Source organism: Cetorhinus maximus, chromosome 27, assembly GCF_964194155.1.
Source record: "Cetorhinus maximus chromosome 27, sCetMax3.hap1.1, whole genome shotgun sequence".
In the NCBI taxonomy this organism is placed as follows: Eukaryota; Metazoa; Chordata; class Chondrichthyes; order Lamniformes; family Cetorhinidae; genus Cetorhinus; species Cetorhinus maximus.
Genome location: NC_135905.1, coordinates 3,823,715 through 3,845,095, shown reverse-complemented (window position 1 = coordinate 3,845,095; position 21,381 = coordinate 3,823,715). Strand labels below are relative to the sequence as shown.

Genomic DNA, 21,381 nt, shown 5'->3' with positions numbered 1-21,381 from the left:
TGTCCTTTAAGGAGAATTTGAGGAGACTAGGCCTGTATTCACTGGAGTTTGGAAGGATGAGAAATGATCTAATTGAAGCATATAAAATTCTTACAGGGCTTAACAGGGCAGATGTTTCTGCTGGTTGGTAAGTCAAGAACCAGAGGACACGGTCTCAGAATGAGACCTCAGCCATTTAGTACTGAGGTGAGCAGGAATTTCTTCACTCGAAGGATGGTGAATCTTTGGAATTCTTTACCTAGGGGGCTTTGTGGAATATTTCCCAGGATTGCATCCCATTTGTAATTAGGCACACTGGTGTATGGTGACAGACCAAAGCCATGTTAAGTTTATATTTTGTGTGATTACAGAATTTTTCATGATTTTAATGGTGTTGGAGGAATTGTTTCAGACAATTCCAGCCATTTTCCCCGTAAGACCTACAAATTGGGGGCCTTGCTGATATTTATATCTCTCTCGATGATTTAATGGATAGTAAGTTCTCATCTAGAGCTCCAGTTCAATTCTAGGTGTATAGTGAGTTATTTGGGGTTTCTGTTGGGCCACTACAATTGGGCTAGAGAAAGAGTGGGGAGGAGAATAAAATTGGCCTGGGCGCTCTCTCCCAATCATTATGCAGTGACCCCTCTGCTCAAAGGTGGAGTTTGAGCAAGGATATTTTTTTATTATTTTTTCATTGGATGCAGGTGCCTCTGGCAAGGCCAGCCTTTGTTGCCCGTCCCTAATTGCCTTTGAGAAGGTGGTGGTGAGCTGCTGCCTTGAACCACTGCAGTCCATGTGGTTTGACTTTTGAACATTGGTTTGATACAACTTGGTGGCTCACTAGGCCATTTCAGAGGGCAGTTAAGAGTCAGCCTCATGGCTGAGAGTCTGGAGTCACGTACAGGCCAGGATTTCCCTCCCTAAAGGACATTAATGAACCAGATGGGTTTTTACAATAATCAGTGATACTTTCATGGTCACCATGACTGAGGCTCGTTTTCAATTCCAGATTTATTAATTAATTTAATTTAAATTCCTCCAGCTGCCATATTGAGATTTAAATTGTATCTCTGGAGCATTAGCCTCGAGCTCTGCATTACCAGTCCAATGGCATTACCACTATGCCACCGTCTCCCTCGAACCGGTTTCCGCTGTGACCCTACTTTGTCATGAAACAGTCGGCCAATTCAGTGAAGAATAGCTTGTTCAGGGAGGGGCTGATGGGCTTCTGGATCTATTTATCTGCCCCACGTGTAAGAGTCAAACAACTGGGGAAGACAATCTACACAAAACGAAATGGCTCTGTTGAAATGCTGAAACCTCTTGACACCTGTGCCAAGGCTGTGTTGAACTTCTCATTTGCCTTTTCTTCCAGGAGGATATCCATCTGGACCCCCACCAGGCTCTACTGGCCCACAGCCAACCCCTGCACAGGTATGTGACCCAAACTGCCCACTGTTTACTGATTATCACCAGGCATCCTTGGCATTCTGTGTCAATACAGAGAGAGGACATTGCAGTAGAACCAACATGCTTCAGTGCAGTTGCATGTTCATAATTCAGCCTAACAAATCACTTCCATTGCTGAGACTAGCAGTTCTGCACTCCCAGTATTATACCGTGACAGACCTGTACCCCAGTATTATACCGTGACAGACCTGTACCCCAGTATTATGCCGTGACAGACCTGTACCCCAGTATTATACCGTGACAGACCTGTACCCCAGTATTATACCGTGACAGACCTGTACCCCAGTATTATACCGTGACAGACCTGTACCCCAGTATTATACCATGACAGACCTGTACCCCAGTATTATACCGTGACAGACCTGTACCCCAGTATTATACCGTGACAGACCTGTACCCCAGTATTATACCGTGACAGACCTGTACCCCAGTATTATACCGTGACAGACCTGTACCCCAGTATTATACCGTGACAGACCTGTACCCCAGTATTATACCGTGACAGACCTGTACCCCAGTATTATACCGTGACAGACCTGTACCCCAGTATTATACCGTGACAGACCTGTACCCCAGTATTATACCGTGACAGACCTGTACCCCAGTATTATACCGTGACAGACCTGTACCCCAGTATTATACCGTGACAGATTTGTGCCCCTTGAACTGCAGCCCAGTGTTGCTCAGGGACTGGCCCGCACCCCGGCCCCCGGCGTTGCTACAGGGACTGCCCCGGCCCCCGGCGTCACGCTGTGGCCCGTACCCCGGCCCCCGGCGTCACGCTGTGGCCCGTACCCCGGCCCCCGGCGTCACGTTGTGGCCCGTACCCCGGCCCCCGGCGTCACGCTGTGGCCCGTACCCCGGCGTCACGCTGTGGCCCGTACCCCGGCCCCCGGCGTCACGCTGTGGCCCGGCCCCCGGCGTCACGCTGTGGCCCGTACCCCGGCCCCCGGCGTCACGCTGTGGCCTGTACCCCGGCCCCCGGCGTCACGCTGTGGCCCGTACCCCGGCCCCCGGCGTCACGCTGTGGCCCGTACCCCGGCCCCCGGCGTCACGCTGTGGCCCGTACCCCGGCCCCCGGCGTCACGCTGTGGCCTGTACCCCGGCCCCCGGCGTCACGCTGTGGCCCGTACCCCGGCCCCCGGTGTCACGCTGTGGCCCGTACCCCGGCCCCCGGTGTTACACTGTGGCCCGTACCCTGGCCTCCGGTGTTAGGCTGTGGCCTGTACCCCGGCCCCAGTTTTAATACGTCTCTGAATGACAACCATTGTTTTGAAGGATGGCTACAGTTGTCCAACTGGGTATTCACAGCTTAAGTGGGCGTGATGTAAAATATCCACACATCTGCCATCACCCTTTATTGAACTCGAGAGACAATATTTGGGGGAAGTGACTGCTGTCCTGCCTTTTTAGGTACTCATTAGAATTCTGTGCTTCATTAAAATATTTTGCAGTGCTGTTTTTCCCCCACCAGCAGTCAATGGACCCTGTGGGTTCTGATTCTCACTGACATATTGCTGTGCTGAATACTGGGCTGGGTAATTATACACACATGCAGTTTGGAGAGCTGATAGTTTGAGCACTGTGTTATTACAAAAATTAAAAGGCTGGCTGACCACCAAGAGGGAGGGGAACAGCTTTTCGAGGAAACCATCCACTGCTGAAACACTCATCCATTCCGCTGTTCCTCCTGGACTCGGCTATTCCAGCCCCGCTTTGGCCGGCCTCCCCGTCTTCCACCCTCGGTGAGCTCTGCCCAGGTCCAAGTGCGCACCCAATCTCAAACAAAAAACGCTGGGAAAACTCAGCAGGTCTGACAGCATCTGTGGAGAGAGAGACAGAGCTAACGTTTCGAGTCCGTATGACTCTTCTTCGTGACTGTTCGCCCAAACCTCGTTCACCCGTCACCCCTGTACGTTGTGACCCACATTGGCTTCCCGGTCCAGCAAAACCTCGAATTTAAAATTTCCATATTTGTGATTATCCTCAGCCAATCCCTGGCTCGGCTGTAAAGAGGAACAGGAAAATGATTGCTGCCCAGCCCCTCCCTGATCCTCCTCCTCCTCCGAGAGAGACAGACAGAGAGAGAGAGAGAGATGTGTGTTGCTGTTGTTAAATTGGGTGTGTGCCTGACAAAGGAACAAAAAAATGAGGTGGATGGTGTTGGGATAAGCCCTTCGATTTGAGTGGCCTGTTGCTCTATGCGATATGCTGCCTCTCCACCGTGGGGATTAAACCCAGGGTCAGGGGGCAGTGTGAAAGGGGCAGAGACCCAGCATTTGTCGTTGCCCCTATTCCCTGCGCTTTGTCTAGGGAATAATTATTTCCCAGAACAGACACCATACAGCACGGAAGGAGGGCCGTACCTGTGTCAGGCCTTTGAAAGAGCTATATGATTAGCCCTGCCCTTCTCTTTTCCCATAGCCCTGCACCTATCCCCGTCAAATATCTATCCAATTCCTTTTTGGAAGTTATTATTGTACACTCACAGTGGGGGTTCTGCACAGTGGATAAGTTTGTTACTTTCTGTCTTCCAGAAAAGGCTAGTTAAGTCTGTGGCTTCCGTGAATCCAAAGTGTGTCCAAGGTTAATAGTTAATATAGTGATTTATAATCCTGTTTTGATACAAAAATTGCTCTCTACTTTGAGGTTAATGGGGAAATATGTGATCTAAGCGGTACCAAGAATACAGTGAGGAGTGGTTTTTGTTTGATCCCAAGGCCAACTACAAATTGCTCAGATATTGGACAGGCAAGGGTGCACTCCAGTCATAAGGTACAAGAGCTCGCTTATGGGATTGACTGGCGATGCTGAACCCAGAAAAGTATCTGGAGCGAAACCTTAAAGCATAATATCAAGATAATCTGTTGTGTAGCTTGTAGCTGTTGGTTTGATTATAATTATGGCGGACAATTTAACAGATAACTGATAAGGTAGCGTTTTATGTTGTTATGAGTAACGGATTGCTTTTCTCTCCCTCTTTGGCTGCAGCCTTCAATGCCGAACATTGGAGGCCTCTCAATCGGAGGCGCAACACAGGGCACCATCAAACCTGTCGCCAACTTCAATGCACAGAACGATGCTGAGATTCTACGGCAAGCCATGAAGGGAGCTGGTAAGTTCCACAGCGTTGGAGGAAGAAAAATGGCATCAACTGTGGGGCACAAGGAGAAAAATTCCTCCCACGTTCACACTCCACCCTCTGTGAAAGATACTGTGAGAATCTTGTCTACAGCGACTTTTACTCATTAGTCCCTAAAATCACTGCCTGAACCTGAACCTACAGGCCATTCGGCTCACCCGGTCTGTGCCAATGTTTATATATGACATGAGGCTCCCACCGCCTTATTACCTCTTCCCATCCTATCCCTGTATCCTTCTGTTCCATCCTTCCTCCATGTGTGCCACAATGCCCCTCCTTCAATCACCAATAATCTGTTTCAATCACTCCATGTGGTGACAAGCTCCACATTCTTTCCACTCTGTGAAGAACTTACTCCCAAATGCTACATTTGATCTGTTGCTGGCCGTCTTTTATTTATGTCTCTTTGCTCTACAGCTCACTCACAAATGGAAACGGTTTCTTCACATTAACCCGAATGAACCCCTTCACAGTTTTAAAGAACGTTATCGGTCCCTCTCTTAGTCTTCTCGAGAAAGGAAGACGCCCTGCCATTGCTAACGAGGAGTTAAAGATGGTGTTAGATTAAAGGACGAGCCTTAGGTTGTTGTGAAAAAGAGTGTACGCCTGGGGATTGGGAGGATTTTAGAATTCAGATAATAGAAACTAGGAGCAGGAGTAGGCCATTCGGCCCTTCGAGCCTGCTCCGCCATTCATTATGATCATGGCTGATCATCCAACTCAATAGCCTGCTCCCGCTTTCTCCCCATATCCTTTGATCCCTTTCGCCCCAAGAGCTATATCTAACTCCTTCTTGAAAACATACAATGTTTTGGTCTCAACTACTTTCTGTGGTAACGAATTCCACAGGCTCATCACTCTCTGGGTGAAGAAATTTCTCCTCATCTCAGTCCTAAATGGTCGACCCCATGTTCTCAAGACTGTGACCCCTGGTTCTGGACTCCCCCACCATCGGGAACATCCTTCCTGCATCTACCCTGTCTAGTCCTGTTAGAATTTTATAGGTTTCTATGAGATCCCCCCTCATTCTTCTGAACTCTAGCGAATATAATCCTAATCGACTCAACCTCTCCTCATATGTCAGTCCCACCATCCCAGGAATCAGTCGGGTAAACCTTCGCTGCACTCCCTCTAGAGCAAGAACATCCTTCCTCAGATAAGGAGACCAAAACTGCACACAATATTCCAAGTGTGGTCTCACCAAGGCCCTGTACAATTGCAGCAAGACATCCCTGTTCCTGTACTCAAATCCTTTGGCTATGAAGGCCAACATACCATTTGCCTTCTTTACCGCCTGCTGCACCTGCATGCTTACCTTCAGCGACTGGTGTACAAGGTCTCGTTGCACATTCCCCTCTCTCAATTTATAGCCATTCAGATAATAATCTGCCTTCCTGTTTTTGCTACCAAAATGGATAACCTCACATTTATCCACATTATACTGCATCTTCCATCTGCCCACTCACTCAGCTTCTCCAAATCACACTGAAGCATCTCTGCATCCTCCTCACAGCTCACCCTCCCACCCAGCTTTGTGTCATCTGCAAATTTGGAGATATTACATTTAATTCCCTCATCTAAATCATTAATATATATTGTGAATAACTGGGGTCCCAGCACCGATCCCTGCGGTACCCCACTAGTCATTGCCTGCCATTCAGACAAAGACCCGTTTATTCCTACTCTTTGTTTCCTGTTTGCCAACCAGTTTTCTATCCATCTCAATACACTACCCCTAATCCCATGCACTTTAATTTTACACGCCAATCTCTTGTGTGGGACTTTGTCAAAAGCCTTCTGAAAGTCCAAATAAACCACATCCACTGGCTCCTCCTCATCAACTCTACTAGTTACACCCTCAAAAAATTCCAGTAGATTTGTCAAGCATGATTTCCCTTTCATAAATCCATGCTGACTCTGTCCGATTCTGCCACTGTTTTCCACGTGCTCAGCTATTAAATCTTTTATAATGAACTCTAGAATTTTCCCCACGACCGACCATAATGATGAACAAGGAGCTGATAAAGAGAGAAAATAGAACGTGCCTAGGTTGATGCCGGGGTGGTCCATCCGGTTCTATTCCTTTTGGACCTGTTACCGGATTGATACGACTGAGAGCTGTGGTGGGATTCGAACCCAGAGCATTAATCTGGTTCTCTGAATTACTAAATCAGCAACAATACCACTCTGTCACTGCCTCCCCTTGTTTCTGTGATGGAACATACTGTGATTTTAAGTTGCTTGATGTTCTGGGCAAAATGTTGCCAGCTGATAGCTTAAACAGTTATTTTGCTCTCTGTGAACACATGTCTAAATGCACTAACTTTTCTGCACAGGGACCAATGAACAAGCAATAATTGACGTGGTCTCCAACCGCTCAAATGAGCAAAGGCAGAAGATCAAATTGGCTTTCAAGACCCTCTATGGCAAGGTGAGTTCATAGAGTACGGAACAGCAGTGGATTGCACATTTTCCTTTTTTCTACCAAAGACTTCTCTGACTCTCACTGGGGTCCAGTTCCACATACACAGACTCTCACTGGAGTCCAGTTCCATGTGCACTGACTCTCACTGGAGTCCAGTTCCATGTGCACTGACTCTCACTGGGGTCCAGTTCCACACACACTGACTCTCACTGGGGTACAGTTCCATGTGCACTGACTCTCACTGGGGTACAGTTCCACACGCACTGACTCTCACTGGAGTTCAGTTCCACGCGCACAGACTCTCACTGGGGTACAGTTCCACATGCACAGACTCTCACTGGGGTCCAGTTCCATATGCACTGACTCTCACTGGGGTCCAGTTCCACACACACTGGCTCTCACTGGGGTCCAGTTCCACACACACTGGCTCTCGCTGGGATACAGTTCCACACACACAGACTCTCACTGGGGTCCAGTTCCACATGTACAGACTCTCGCTGGGGTACAGTTCCACACATACTGGCTCTCGCTGGGATACAGTTCCACACACACTGACTCTCACTGGGGTACAGTTCCACACACACTGGCTCTCGCTGGGGTACAGTTCCACACACACTGACTCTCACTGGGGTACAGTTCCACACACACTGACTCTCGCTGGGGTCCAGTTCCACACACACTGACTCTCGCTGGGGTCCAGTTCCACACACACTGACTCTCGCTGGGGTCCAGTTCCACACACACTGACTCTCACTGGGGTCCAGTTCCACACACACTGACTCTCACTGGGGTACAGTTCCACACGCACAGACTCTCGCTGGGGTCCAGTTCCACACGCACTGACTCTCACTGGGGTCCAGTTCCACACATACTGGCTCTCGCTGGGGTCCAGTTCCACACGCACAGACTCTCACTGGGGTCCAGTTCCACACGCACAGACTCTCGCTGGAGTCCAGTTCCATACATACTGACTCTCGCTGGGGTACAGTTCCACATATACAGACTCTCGCTGGGGTACAGTTCCACATATACAGACTCTCACTGGAGTCCAGTTCCACACGCACAGACTCTCGCTGGGGTACAGTTCCACATATACAGACTCTCGCTGGGGTACAGTTCCACATATACAGACTCTCACTGGAGTCCAGTTCCACACGCACAGACTCTCGCTGGGGTACAGTTCCACACGCACAGACTCTCGCTGGGGTACAGTTCCACATGCACAGACTCTCGCTGGGGTACAGTTCCACACGCACAGACTCTCGCTGGGGTACAGTTCCACACGCACAGACTCTCGCTGGGGTACAGTTCCACATATACAGACTCTCGCTGGGGTACAGTTCCACATATACAGACTCTCACTGGAGTCCAGTTCCACACGCACAGACTCTCGCTGGGGTACAGTTCCACACGCACAGACTCTCGCTGGGGTACAGTTCCACATGCACAGACTCTCGCTGGGGTACAGTTCCACACGCACAGACTCTCGCTGGGGTACAGTTCCACACGCACAGACTCTCGCTGGGGTACAGTTCCACACGCACAGACTCTCGCTGGGGTACAGTTCCACACGCACAGACTCTCGCTGGGGTACAGTTCCACACGCACAGACTCTCGTAGGCGACACAGTTTTGACAGGCCATTTCCCAGTGGCCACAGGAACTACACTTAAAAGGTACTTGATTGTCTGTGAAGTGCCTTGAGGGACCCAGAGAGTTTGAAAGGCTTGGTATGAATGTTCTTGCTTCCTTTGTGTAGGAAGAGTATAATTACTGACCTCAAGGATACTGACTCACTGGGTTACAGAGTGCCCCATTGGCACAGCCACTGGGTGGCAATCAGTGGCAGGAACCTTGGTTATTTGTCGTCCTGATGAAAGGACTCGCCTGGCTGATCTGTTACCTCTGCACAGACTGTCTATTAAATTTGAACTTTATAAGTCTGTCTAATCCTTGTGCAATATTGGAAAGTGCCTTTATCAGTAGATCCTTTGGGAGAGTTGGCTGGAATTCTACAATGGGAAATTTCACTGTTTGGAAGATTTCAAAGTGCTTCATAAACCAGCATTTGCTTTTAATTTAAATGAATTTTATTACAAAGATACAGATAGATCCCATAAACAACCATGTGAGGAAGGTCAGCTAACCTGTTTTTAACGGGATGTATTGAAGGAGGAATGTTGGTGCGGACATTGGGAGAATCTCCCTGCTCTTTTTCATGTCTTTTATGCAGACAAAAAGGGCATCAGTTTAACCACACTCCCCACCCCTCAGAAAGACAGCACCTAGAACAATGCAGCACTCCCTCAGCGAGCTGTCAGCCAAGAAGATGTGCTGCAAATGGGGATTGATCCCACAGCCTTCTAACTGTGAAGTGACAGTGCTACAATGCAGTCAAGGCTGATACTGACTGGGTGTTTAAGCAAAATTAAAATGGTGACCTTTGAAACAACATCTGAAGCTGTTGGCCGTGGGGAGCTACTTGTATTTTATTTAAAGCTGAGACAATGTCTGGGATCCATGCTCAGAGCTAAAATTAATTCCACCATTATCCTGTTACTGACCGAAAGCTCTCCTGTGAATTTATTTGTTTAAGGATTTGATCAAAGACCTGAAATCGGAACTCAGTGGAAACATGGAGGAAATCATTCTTGCCCTCTTCAAGCCCACCACTTACTATGATGCTTGGAGTCTGAGGAAAGCAATGGAGGTACTGTTGACTATATCACTGTTGGTGAAGTGTCTCAGTGCATCTGAAAGAATGCACTGAATAGCAAAGATGTCTGCCCCAAAACACAATTCAAATTATTCGGTTTACTGACACCTCATTCATAATGCCTGAATTAATTCATGAATTGGTTTTCCTTTCATAAATTAGCCCCAGGAATCCCTCAGCTCGCCACATCCCGCAATTTGTCCTCTTTTTAACTTGCCTTTTGAAACTCTTGCCTTTGGGTTAAAAAAAAAGTCATGCCAAATTCTCCTCTTGTGAAGAAGAGGGACAATGACAGCAAAGGGATTAATTTATGATATCGGTGGGCATCGGGGCAAAGGGAGAGGCGTTTGTGAGTTCCTGATTTGGATGAGGAGGGCCTTGGAGGAGATGAATATAGTGAGGACCGTGGGCTGGTGGGAGGAGATATTGTTGACTGATGGAATGGGATTGAGGTGTGGCACCCGCTAGAAAATGCAGTTTGGGGCCATCTACCTAGGATGGGGAGACAGCAGCTGGACAGACCTTTGAGACAAAGGAGTCCATGAGCTTCTCACACTTAGCATTGAAGGAGGAGGAGATTGATCATTTGAAGAGAGCTTGGGATTGTCTCACTTTAACATAATAGGAGGATTTAGCAGTGAAGAAGGAGCACTTCCGCCAGATGTCCAGGCCAGATGTGATGGTGAATGACCTAGGCCAGGTGTTTAGAATCTATAGCCTTCAGACTGGATGCAGAAATGAGAAACTATAATGGAGGAAGAGTAGGAGTGAGAGACCAAGAGCAGACAAAGGAGTCAAAGAGAGAGCAAGGGGAGCAGTTGGGCAGCTCAGTGATGGCAATAATATTGTGTGGGGAGGAGAGCCAGAGGGGAGAGAGGTGGGAATTGGAAATAGTAAATTGAGAAAACTCCAGCTGATTTTCCAGTGGGGAGAATAATGGGAGGAAAAGGAATGACGGAGTGGCTGGAGGTGGTGGAGTCAAAGACCAAGGCCTCACACAGCAAGGTCCAAGCATGGGTGGCAAAGGATGGGGGGGATGGTGCTTTATGAGCTTGGGTGTCAATTGAGAGGGTTTTGGGTAATGTTGAAATCGGTATTCGTTCAGTGCAGAGATGACTTGGAGGAATAACAGAATTTTAACAGTACAGAAGGAGGCTATTCGGCCCATTGTACCTGCACCAGCTCTCCAGATGAGCATTATGACCTAGTGTCATTGCCCTGCCATTTCCCCGAGAAACCGCTTGGGAGACTGACAGGTAACCGCAAGGTTAAAGGAGAAGAGGAAGGTGTTGCTCAAATGTGGAAAAGTTGTCAGAATGGTCTACTTTATTACACTTAATCTAAAACTATTAGGGTTAATTCCATGCTCCAGGTGGGATTCTGCACTCAAAGGAAGAGAGAATTTACCTGTTGCTTCCATCTAATCCATGCTCAGCACCGTCTGTGATCCCAGCACAGTAACGTGGGCTCAGCAGAGGTGCTGGTGGCCTAGGTCTGTTTGATAAATAGAGGCCCGTGAGTGATCAACCAGAGATCTGGGCTTTCTACCGGGTGGTAAATCATGGGTTGTCCCTGAGTAGGAGTCTGGGGCTTTGAATTGACATTGTTCTTGCTGACATTGGCAGGGTTGGGCTACCTTACCCATAGCAATTCCTTTGCCCTTAAATGACTCTTGATTTATTTTATATTTGTTCATGCGATAGGAGTGTGACTGGCACAGCTGGCATTTACTGCCCACCCTGAGGTGCCTTTGAGAAGGTGGTGGTGAGCCGCTGCCTTGAATCGCTACAACCAAGACAGTTTTGATACAACTGAGTGTCTTGCTGCACCGTTCCAGAGGCCATTTAAGAGTCGGTAGCGTGTAGGCCAGACCAAGCAAGGGCAGCAGAGCTTCTCCCCTAAAGGACATTAGTGAACCAGGTGGGATTTGACGAAATTTGGTAGTTTCCTGGTCACTATAACTGAGACTAGCTTTTTACCCCAGATTTATTTAATTAATTGAATTTAGATTCCTCAGCTGTCGTGGGATTTGAACTCATGTCTGTGGATCTTCAGTCCAGAATGCTGGGTTATTAATCCAATAGCAAAACCAATGCTACCATTCCCTTAACTGTGGGTATAGAGCATGGGGCAAGGGAAGGATTTTCACCACCAGCCAGTCCCCTTGCTGCTCACCAGCAGTTTGTCCTAGTGTAGATTCTACTCAACTCCTCAGCTCCCCAGCAAGTAACAAAGACTTTGACTTCTGTGGCGATCCAAGTCAACTACACAAAGCCCTATCTTTATTTCCAGAAGACATTTAATAAAGGCAATTAATCTCCCAAGCTTTGGGTTCAAGGTAAATGTTGGGAATGGATGAGAAATTGGCAGAAGGATGGAAAATGAGCACTTGTTTGAGGAGCAATATGAGGGTGAGGGGCAGTACTGAGTGAGGTGCCCCCTGGATCAGTGTTGAGACCAAATTTATGTCAGAGTCAAACTCAGTACGAGTTGGTCAGATTGCAAATGCATACGAGGAGGAAGAGCTGTGGACTTGGGAGGAATAAGCTCAGAAATTACAGGAGGAGTTGAGTGAGCAGAACAACAGGTGATGGAGCTTAGTCCAGACAAAAAGTAGGGTGTATATGAAGAAAACAACGCTGAAATTTCTGAATGATTCTGCAACATTGCGAAAAGTGAACACTCATCCTGTCCAACCAACCTCAAGCTGTAATGAACAAAGCCAATTGAATGTTGGCTGCACTATGAGCTTGTGACAGAAGTAGCACTGATGGCCCTGGGCTCTTAACTCAGATTGCTGAACCACGGTTCACTGAAGAGTGCTCCAGTTGGCTTCACGACCTTGGAGCTGGGAGTGTAGGCAGCTGTGGTTGTGCTCCAAATCACTACCCAATGACCGCAGCTGGAAAATACAAACATGTGGAAGTTGTTAGGACAGCACTGAGCTTCTTTGTGATGCATTCTGCAGTCAAATAGTCTGACAGCTTTTGCTGTCCAAGCTCATAAAGGAGAGGGTGGGGGGCAGCTCTGAAGTAGTTCCCATTTCTAAAAATGGTTAAAGGAATCTTAAACATACAAGTAATTTATGCACAATCTTATGTTGAGGCTTGGAGCTGCGTTGAGCTGCTTGCTGCCTGATATTTCTCTTCTCCAACATGTTCCCCTGCGGTTAGCTTTGCTCTTACAGGAAACGGAAAGGGAATTTCGGCTTCCTTTTCAGAGCTCCCTGGCTCAATGTTGAAACTGATACTTGGATTTTTTTATCTGCAGTTCAGATTTTGAACTGAAGCCTGCTCAAGAAACCAGCTGCATTGTTTGAAGGTTCAGATCCTGCCACACGTACACAACGATGCACATTTTAAAATGGAGAGAGTGGGAAAGCTCGGTGTTGAAACCCTGTTGTGTGTCCACGCCCAAGCTGAGCTCACTCGGGTTGCTACAGCTGCACTGGGTGGCAGCTTGAAAATGTTCGTGTGTGGGAAAATAAGAGACACCAAGTGCTGGTTTTAATTTAAACTTTTTATTTAAGTTTTTTTTTCCTTTTAAAAGAACACACCCTGGGAGTGTTTGATGGGGACAGTGTAGAGAGAGTTTTATTCTCTATCTAACCCTGTGCTGTACCTGTCCTGGGAGTGTTTAATGGGGACAGTGTAGAGAGAGTTTTATTCTCTATCTAACCCTGTGCTATACCTGCCCTGGGAGTGTTTGATGGGGACAGTGTAGAGGGAGCTGTACTCTGTATCTAACGCCGTGCTGTACCTGTCCTGGGAGTGTTTGATGGGGACAGTGTAGAGGGAGCTTTACTCTGTATCTAACCCCGTGCTGAACCTGTCCTGGGAGTGTTTGATGGGGACAGTGTAGAGGGAGCTTTACTCTGTATCTAACCCCGTGCTGTACCTGCCTTAGGAGTGTTTGATGGGGACAGTATAGAGGGAGCTTTGCTCTCTATCTAACCCCGTGCTGTACCTGTCCTGGGACTGTTTGATGTGGACAGTGTAGAAGGAGCTTTGCTCTGTATCTAACCCCGTGCTGTACCTGTCCTGGGAGTGTTTGATGGGGACAGTATAGAGGGAGCTTTGCTCTCTATCTAACCCCGTGCTGTACCTGCCCTGGGAGTGTTTGATGGAGACAGTATAGAGGGAGCTTTGCTCTCTATCTAACCCCGTGCTGTACCTGTCCTGGGAGTGTTTGATGGGGACAGTGTAGAGGGAGCTTTACTCTGTATCTAACCCCGTGCTGTACCTGCCCTGGAAGTGTTTGATGGGGACAGTGTAGAAGGAGCTTTGCTCTCTATCTAACCCCGTGTTCTACCTTCCCTGGGAGTGTTTGATGGGAACATTGTAAAGGGAGTTTCATTCTGTATTTAATCCTGTGCTGTACCAATCCTGAGAGTGTTTGATGTGGACAGTGTAGAAGGAGCTTTGCTCTGTATCTAACCCCGTGCTGTACCTGTCCTGGGAGTTTGATGGGGCAGTGTTATGTTATGCAGATTTGCATACAAACCTGCCATTTGGCGGAATGGATCGAACAGTTAAGTTAAAATCAGTTATCATAAAATTAGAAGGAGCAGCAGTAGGCATTGATGATCCGCCCTCCCACTGAGTTCTAAATCATAAAACTTCAGGATCATGTGAATATGAAGGAATGTATTAATAGGAGCACCAAGGCCCTGGAGAGGGTGCAGAGGAGAGAGCTATCAGAATGGGACCAGGAATTAATGACTTCAGTTAAATGGTCGCTTGGTAATACAGAACTTGAATATTGCTGAAAAAAAGAGACCTGTTGTCAAAACTTCTCATCTTGCACTCATCAAGATTGCCAATGGTAAAGGGAACAACAATTTATATTGCATGAGAAGAGAGTGCTGATTGGTTGGCAAGTGGATTCTGATTGGTCAAGACGTTGCAATGGAGCAGGAAACAATTAACTGCCAAGCTATTGTTCAAATTCAAACCTGGCAGGTCGACTCTGATTGGCCAAGGTATTACCGTGGGGAATGAACTGGGGAATGGCTGTCCTTCGAGCTTTTTTTTTTAATTAGTAAAGGTGCAATGTACGGACATGCTCCTCGTCTTTAAAGGGGAAGAGCCTTGTGTGTGATGTATGTGATGTCTAGCAAGCTTAAGTGAGCCACACAGTGAGCCCGACTGATAATCTTACATTGGTTTTCAGTGTAATTCGTAGCACAGTCAGGATTGTTCAGTACGTGAAGTGCAATCGTGGAATCACAGCTTAGAAGGCGTGTCTCTTTTCTTCAGCAAGAAGTGGATAGATCCTTAGAGTTTAGGAGGTTGAGAAGGGATTTGATAAAGGTGTTCAAAATTATATGAATGATTTTGCTAAGTGTAAATACAAGGGGTTTGCACTGATGACGGGTGAGTCATTAATGAGTGACACATTTAGAGAGATTGACAAAAGAACTAATGTGGCGATGAAGAGACATGTTTATTGCACAGAGAGTTGTTGAGAACTGGAATGCACTGCCTGAACAGGCAGTGGAAGTAGATTCAATGGTAACTTTCAAAAGGGAATATACTTGTGGGGCTGTGGGAGTGGGGACTAATTGGATAACTCTTTCTGCATAAGCACACTGAGCCAAATGACCACTACCTGTGCTGCAATTAAAAAGAAAAGAAAGGATGCATTTAGATTAAATTGGGTGGAGCCTGTGTAATGGTGAATCGGACAATCCGCTATATATCTGTAAATGTTAAGCAAGAATTCACTGTCTGACACTGAAGAGATGAGTTTGATGGGGAACGGACGAGACATTAAACCAAGTCTGCCTCCTCGGAGTGGGTGTAAAACGTCCCGTGTCACAGATCAAAGAGGTTTCCCGGACGGGGTGCTGGCCATTTTCCTCCAGCCAGGGAGCAGATCTTATCAGATTGTTCTTTGAGAGAACGTCCAACATCTTCTGTGTTCTTAATAGTATATTCAGCAAGAATAGTTTATTAGCGGAGATATCCTGGGGAAAGACATTTTATAAATGCAAGTTCCTTATTGCCTGCTTAAAATATGAGGACACTGCCTCCATCACTCCAAGAGAAAAAATAAGCCAGAACATTTCCTTTGGCAGACAGTGTTACAAGTGCCTGTCATTTCACTGAATGTTTTATTCCTGCTAGTACGCAATGATGAATCTTCATTATCTACACTTTTCTTGATCTCTGGACCACATCCTGGCTTCCCTGAGTGAATATTTCCCCGACTTATGGAAAAAATAATGTTCTACATTAAGATGTCTTTATAAATTATTTGGCACTCATTATTCCCAAATATAAAGGGGCCATTTCTGTCCACTAGTTTTGCCCAGACAACGCCCTGGATGTGCACAGTGTGTTGAGATTCCTGGCAGGGAGCCTGTTGTAATTTCAGAATAAAGCTGATTGCTTGGCTCAATATTGGTCCGAGCATTGCATTTTTACCCCTGTACCTTGGCAAAATACCTCTGCTTCACAGAGGTGTTTAGAAACTGAGTGTTGTATTTAGCAGGAGAAGTATTCTAGCTAGCACTGGTCCTGTTCTTGCCCAGGGTTTATTCACACATGCTCCTTAACTGGAGTCATTGCATAGCAACCAGGCACAGTAATCCTGGCTGATTATTTTGTTATTCTGACTCCCTCAGTTCTGCACTGAAGCGTCAGCCTTGGGACTTAATGACCTCCTAACTCTGTGGCAAGAATATTTCGCTAAGCCAAGCTGATTCTGTATAATATTAATTAGTGTTGTATCATATTGAATAATGGGTTCTGCACTATTCACGGTATACTGAATGACTGTCTGGGAGGAAGCTGCAGTGTTTGCTTGGAACTTGAAAAGACCCATCCCAGTCACACCATTTCACGTCAAAGAAACAATTAGTCCTGACTTCCTTTGTTTTCCCTTGTATCCCACAGGGAGCTGGAACTCAAGATCGGGTTCTGATTGAGATCCTTTGCACCAGGAATAACCAGGAGATCCGAGACATTGTACGCTGTTATAAGGAGGAGCTGGGGCGAGATTTGGAGAAGGATTTGAAGAAGGACACAAGTGGCCATTTCAAGAGATTGCTCATCTCCATGTCTCAGGTCAGTGACTGGAATGTGATGCAACGGTCACCAAAGGGGTATTCTGATTATATTGAGAGTGCAGGTAAAGAAGGATTCTGACTGCTGGAGAATAAATGGGGCAACTCCTGGCAATTGCCTTGTAATTTATGGGTGTTACCCTCAGTGATCACCATAGGCTGCTCGCTGACCTCAAGCTTGTTCCCAGCTCATTAGGAACATCAGCAGTGTCCATGTCAGAGGGCTGTACAGGTGGAATGCGGTGTCCGCAGGATGTACCACTGAAGCTTTGGGCTTCTCTTCTTACGTGCTTCAGCACGAAATAGGTTCAGGTAATGAACATAGGAACAGCAGTAGGCCATTCAGCCCATCGTGCCTGCTCTGCCATTCAACTAGATTATGGCTGATCTTCTACCTCAACACTACCTTCCCACACTATCCCCATATCTGATATGCCTTATTGTCATTGTATCTAGAAATCTATCAACCTGAATGACTGAGTCTCCACAGCCCTCTGGGGTAGAGAATTCCAAAGATTCACCACCATCTGAGTGAAGAAATTCCTTCTCATCTCAGCCCTAAATGGCCTGCATCTCTGAGACTGTGTCCCCTGGTTCTAGACCCCCCACCCCAACCAGGGGCATTGAAACTTCAAAACTGAACTGCCATAAATATTTCCTTCCCTGTTCTGAGTGATGATGTTGTGTGAAGAGAACCTCTCCCCTGGACCACACACCATCCATGTGGTGGTACTCCCTGTGTGAGACTAGCTGCTCAGCCATGAGAGGATCGCCACTGAACCCAATATACATGCACATTTTCTTTCTTTCACTGTCCCTCTCTCAGCCCCTACCCTCTCTCCATCTTGGCCTCTGTGCCTCCCTCCACTCCCTTCTTCCTCGCCTCTCTCACTCTCTCTTTCGTAGACGCTCTCGCTCCAGCAAGCGATGTGGATATCTGGCCTAATTCCTCTCACACTCCATGAAGGATATTTAAGCCAGTGAAAACTCCACAACTCTCCCCCTTGCTAACAGTAGAAAGCATGACCGAGCCTGAAGTGGGAGAGGGGTTGGTTGTGGAACTTCTGAGGGAATCTGAACATTTGTCTCTGTGCTTTTACATTTTTGTACTAATTCCTTTTAATATTCAGTGTTCAGCCTGAACCGTCAGAATCCGCACAAGACAACCCTTCTCATCCACTTCTACCTATTTCCCAGTGTTACACAGAATCTGTTGCTACTTTACAATGTTAGTCACATTTTCCATATATTTAAGTATCCTGAAGCAGTTAAGTTTTCACTCTTATATGATATAGTGAGTGCCTGATGTAACCAGATGGCCCCAGTCTGCGTTGAACAAGCTGGTTCCAACTGGGAGAATCGTGGGAACATTGCACATGTTCAGAGTGCTCCATCGGGTTAAACAGTCAGGGTTTCCAATCCTGACCGTGGCTGTACATTAGTCTAGTGCTTCTGCAATCCCACTCAGGGACAGGAACCCTGTCACCACTGCCTGTTCTGGCCCACATAGCAGGCCCACACTGTGTGGTTGGTTGTTAATGCCCTCAGGGTAACTAGGGATGGGCAGAAACTGTTATGTCCTTTCCCACTTCCCAATATCAATTTTTTTTTATTAAAGAGAAGCAGTGACTCTTGCTGGAGTGTGTGTATGTATACATGCGTCTGGAAATTGGCTGGAGCGCCCTCTGAGGAGGATTAGCCCACATTGTCCAGGCTCAGAAATGGAAAAATAGGCACGGGGATGAGGTACTCGGAGCTGCTGTTGCCTGAGGAAACTGTATCCACCTTATAGTGAGGGCTTAGTGCAATGACCTCTCCTTTTAACTATGGGTCAGCCCAGGATTGAAAACCAAAGTGTGAAACCGACTTGAGCCCAGCTAAACCTTCTCTGATTTCCATTCACAGGGCAATCGCGATGAGAATCAGACAGTGGACATGCAGAAAGCGACCGCGGATGCAGAGAGATTGTTCCGTGCAGGGGAAGGGAAGCTTGGCACAGACGAATCGGCCTTCAACATGATCCTGGCCACCCGCAGCTTCCCCCAGCTCAAGGCCACTATTCACGAGTACGGCAGGGTAAGCGCAGGGTGATAATAGCGTCCAATTCTGGAGGTAAACTCCCCTCCATCAGTAACTGGAAAGAGAAAGGATGAATTGAACTGACCAGAGCATTTAATAGAGGGTTTTCAGATGATGAAGGATTTTGATAGTTTTTCTATTTCCTGTGGTTGTGGATAAGACCTCATCGATTTAAACAAAAAGAGTGAGACTAGAGGCTACATTTAATGTGTGCACAGCAGCAGGACCATACAGCCCACCTGGTCAATGCTGGGGTTTATCTCCCTATGGGGCCCCTCTATCTCACTGCCTCAGCATTATCTTCTGTTCCTTCTCCCTAATGGGCCCATGTGCTTCCCCTTTTTTTAAGTCCATTTGCAGAGACTTTTTGGAGCATTGAAAGCTTTGCCACGGAGAACGGCTGAAGCACTGACCATCGCATCTCTTAGTGTAAAATGGGGTAAATATATCAAGCAGCGTGTGTCACTGGGGTATGGGGAGAGTGCCAAGGCATTGGGATTAGTTTGGATTGCTCTGGCAAAGAGCTAGAACAGACATAATGAGCCCAATGGGCTCCTCCTGTGCCTATGAACTTTGGTTCTGGGAGAGGGGATAGAAAGTAACAGACTCCTCTCTTTTCCATTCTGATGAAGGCTTATCCCTGAAACACAAACCTGTCTTTTCTCACCCCCTTACACCTATTGTCTATGTCTAACATTTACAGTATTTAATTCTGGATTCCAATAACTAATATAGGAACAGGAGGAGGCCATTCAGCCCCTTCAGTTATATCATGGTTGGCACCTCAACTCCATTTACCTGTGTTCGCACCATAGCCCTTGCCTTCTGTACCCAACAGAATCTGTCAATCTCACTCTTAAAAGCTCCACTGACCCCTGGCATCGACAGCCTGATGGAGGGGGGGGGCGGGGAAAGAGTTCCTGATTTCACCCCTGAGCAGCCTAGCTCAAATTTTAGCGTTGTGGACCCTTTTGCTCTGGGACTTACCCACCAGAGGGAACCGTTTCCCTGTTTCTACCCTGTCCAATCCTTCAGTCACTTCAAACGCCTGGATTAAATTCCACTTAAACCTGTTCTCGAGGGAAGATAGAGCAAGTCCATGCAACCTGTCCTCAGTTAACCCTTTCAGCTCTGATATTATTCTGTTCAGCACTGCATCCCAAGGCCAGTACGTCCTTGCTGAGATGCAGCGTCCAGAACTGAATACTTCAGGTGGGGTTTGACCACTGAATACAGAACTCTAGACGGGGTCTGACCAAGGCTCTGTATAACTGATGCATTACTTCCAGTCCCCTTGAGATCAAGGCCAACCCTAAAGTATAACTGTATACCCCTACCTGCCCCCCATCCCCATATGATACAATACCCTAAGCTTTTGTCTTTGGGTGAAATCAAACAATATAAAAGCCTCTCCTACCTCCCTCAATGGCTCATTGAGATCTTCAAGTGAGTAGCAACACACAGAACAAAGAACTGCTACATTCAACCACTGATTGAAGTTAGCTGGGGCAGTCAGTCTACGAGCATTGCAATTGGTCTTGGCATCCTTGGGTAGCAGAGGACGATCCTGACTATGATTCTCACGCCTGATGGAGGTACGCCCTTCTGAAAGTGTCCACGTGGACAACAAGTGAGGAGTACAGGGTGCAGAGGCTCAGCTGACCATTCGCAACCCCTCGCCAATAGCTTAGCAACAGCCTTGTCGAAGCTTATACCACTGGGTGTTGTTTCAAAGTGAAATGGTGACAGTGGACTCTAGCCATAGAATCAAAGCCTTCAGCTGAGGAGATTCAATTAAGAAAGAAAAATCGTTTCTTTAACTGTAGGTAATGATTTACTTTCCAGCCTGAAATACTCATGGATAAATACTTGAGAAGGAAAATGTTTTGCGTGAAGAGTGGGGGGAATGGGAATAATTAGGTTATCTCTATCAATGAGCCACTTTATGCTGTATAATTCCCTGACTTTAATCAAACAGTCCCCTCGCACCGTAATTTTACAATACCTGAACATCCAAATCATTTTGCTCTTCCCGAGTTCCTATTATCACATCCTTAAGGGAATATTCTGGTTTTATCTTTATTGGATTCTTACACAAGTATTACAGGTGTCACTAGTATTTTAAAGGTGGATGCAGAGTCCTCCGTTAGTAATTCTACCACTTCCTCCTTGTTGGTGACAGTATCACGTGTGTTTGGCCTTAACAAACCACCTTTCCCTGAGCCACTTGCTTTAAATAGATGAATAAAAGCTTTTACTGTTTGCTTTGATGTCCCCTGCAAGTTATTTTTCATATTCCCCTTTGGAACCTCGAATTACTTCCTTTGTGTCCTTTTGTTGTTTTCCCACAATACTGTTAGTCTGCTGAATTTTAACTGGCCCTTGTTCTCGGTTTCTTTTATGTTCGATGCTTCCTCTTACATTCTTTTGTTGACCATGTTCGCTGAGCTACGTTTGGCTCCTTTCAGAAGTCGGTACTGGTTTTCGGACAAATACTCA

At 46.9% G+C, this 21,381-nt stretch overlaps 1 protein-coding gene across 1 annotated transcript in view; it reads left to right on the top strand.

Annotated features, from left to right (window-relative positions):
* The window catches only part of LOC144668482 (annexin A7-like), a 45,535-nt gene that overhangs the window by 21,402 nt on the left and 2,752 nt on the right, over window positions 1-21,381 (top strand). Inside the window, exons 5-11 of the mRNA XM_078530515.1 lie at window positions 1,358-1,416; window positions 4,444-4,567; window positions 6,931-7,025; window positions 9,615-9,728; window positions 16,634-16,804; window positions 18,709-18,890; window positions 20,033-20,094. Of these exons, the coding sequence (XP_078386641.1) occupies window positions 1,358-1,416; window positions 4,444-4,567; window positions 6,931-7,025; window positions 9,615-9,728; window positions 16,634-16,804; window positions 18,709-18,890; window positions 20,033-20,094 (807 nt within the window). The remainder of the gene's footprint in view (window positions 1-1,357; window positions 1,417-4,443; window positions 4,568-6,930; window positions 7,026-9,614; window positions 9,729-16,633; window positions 16,805-18,708; window positions 18,891-20,032; window positions 20,095-21,381) is intronic.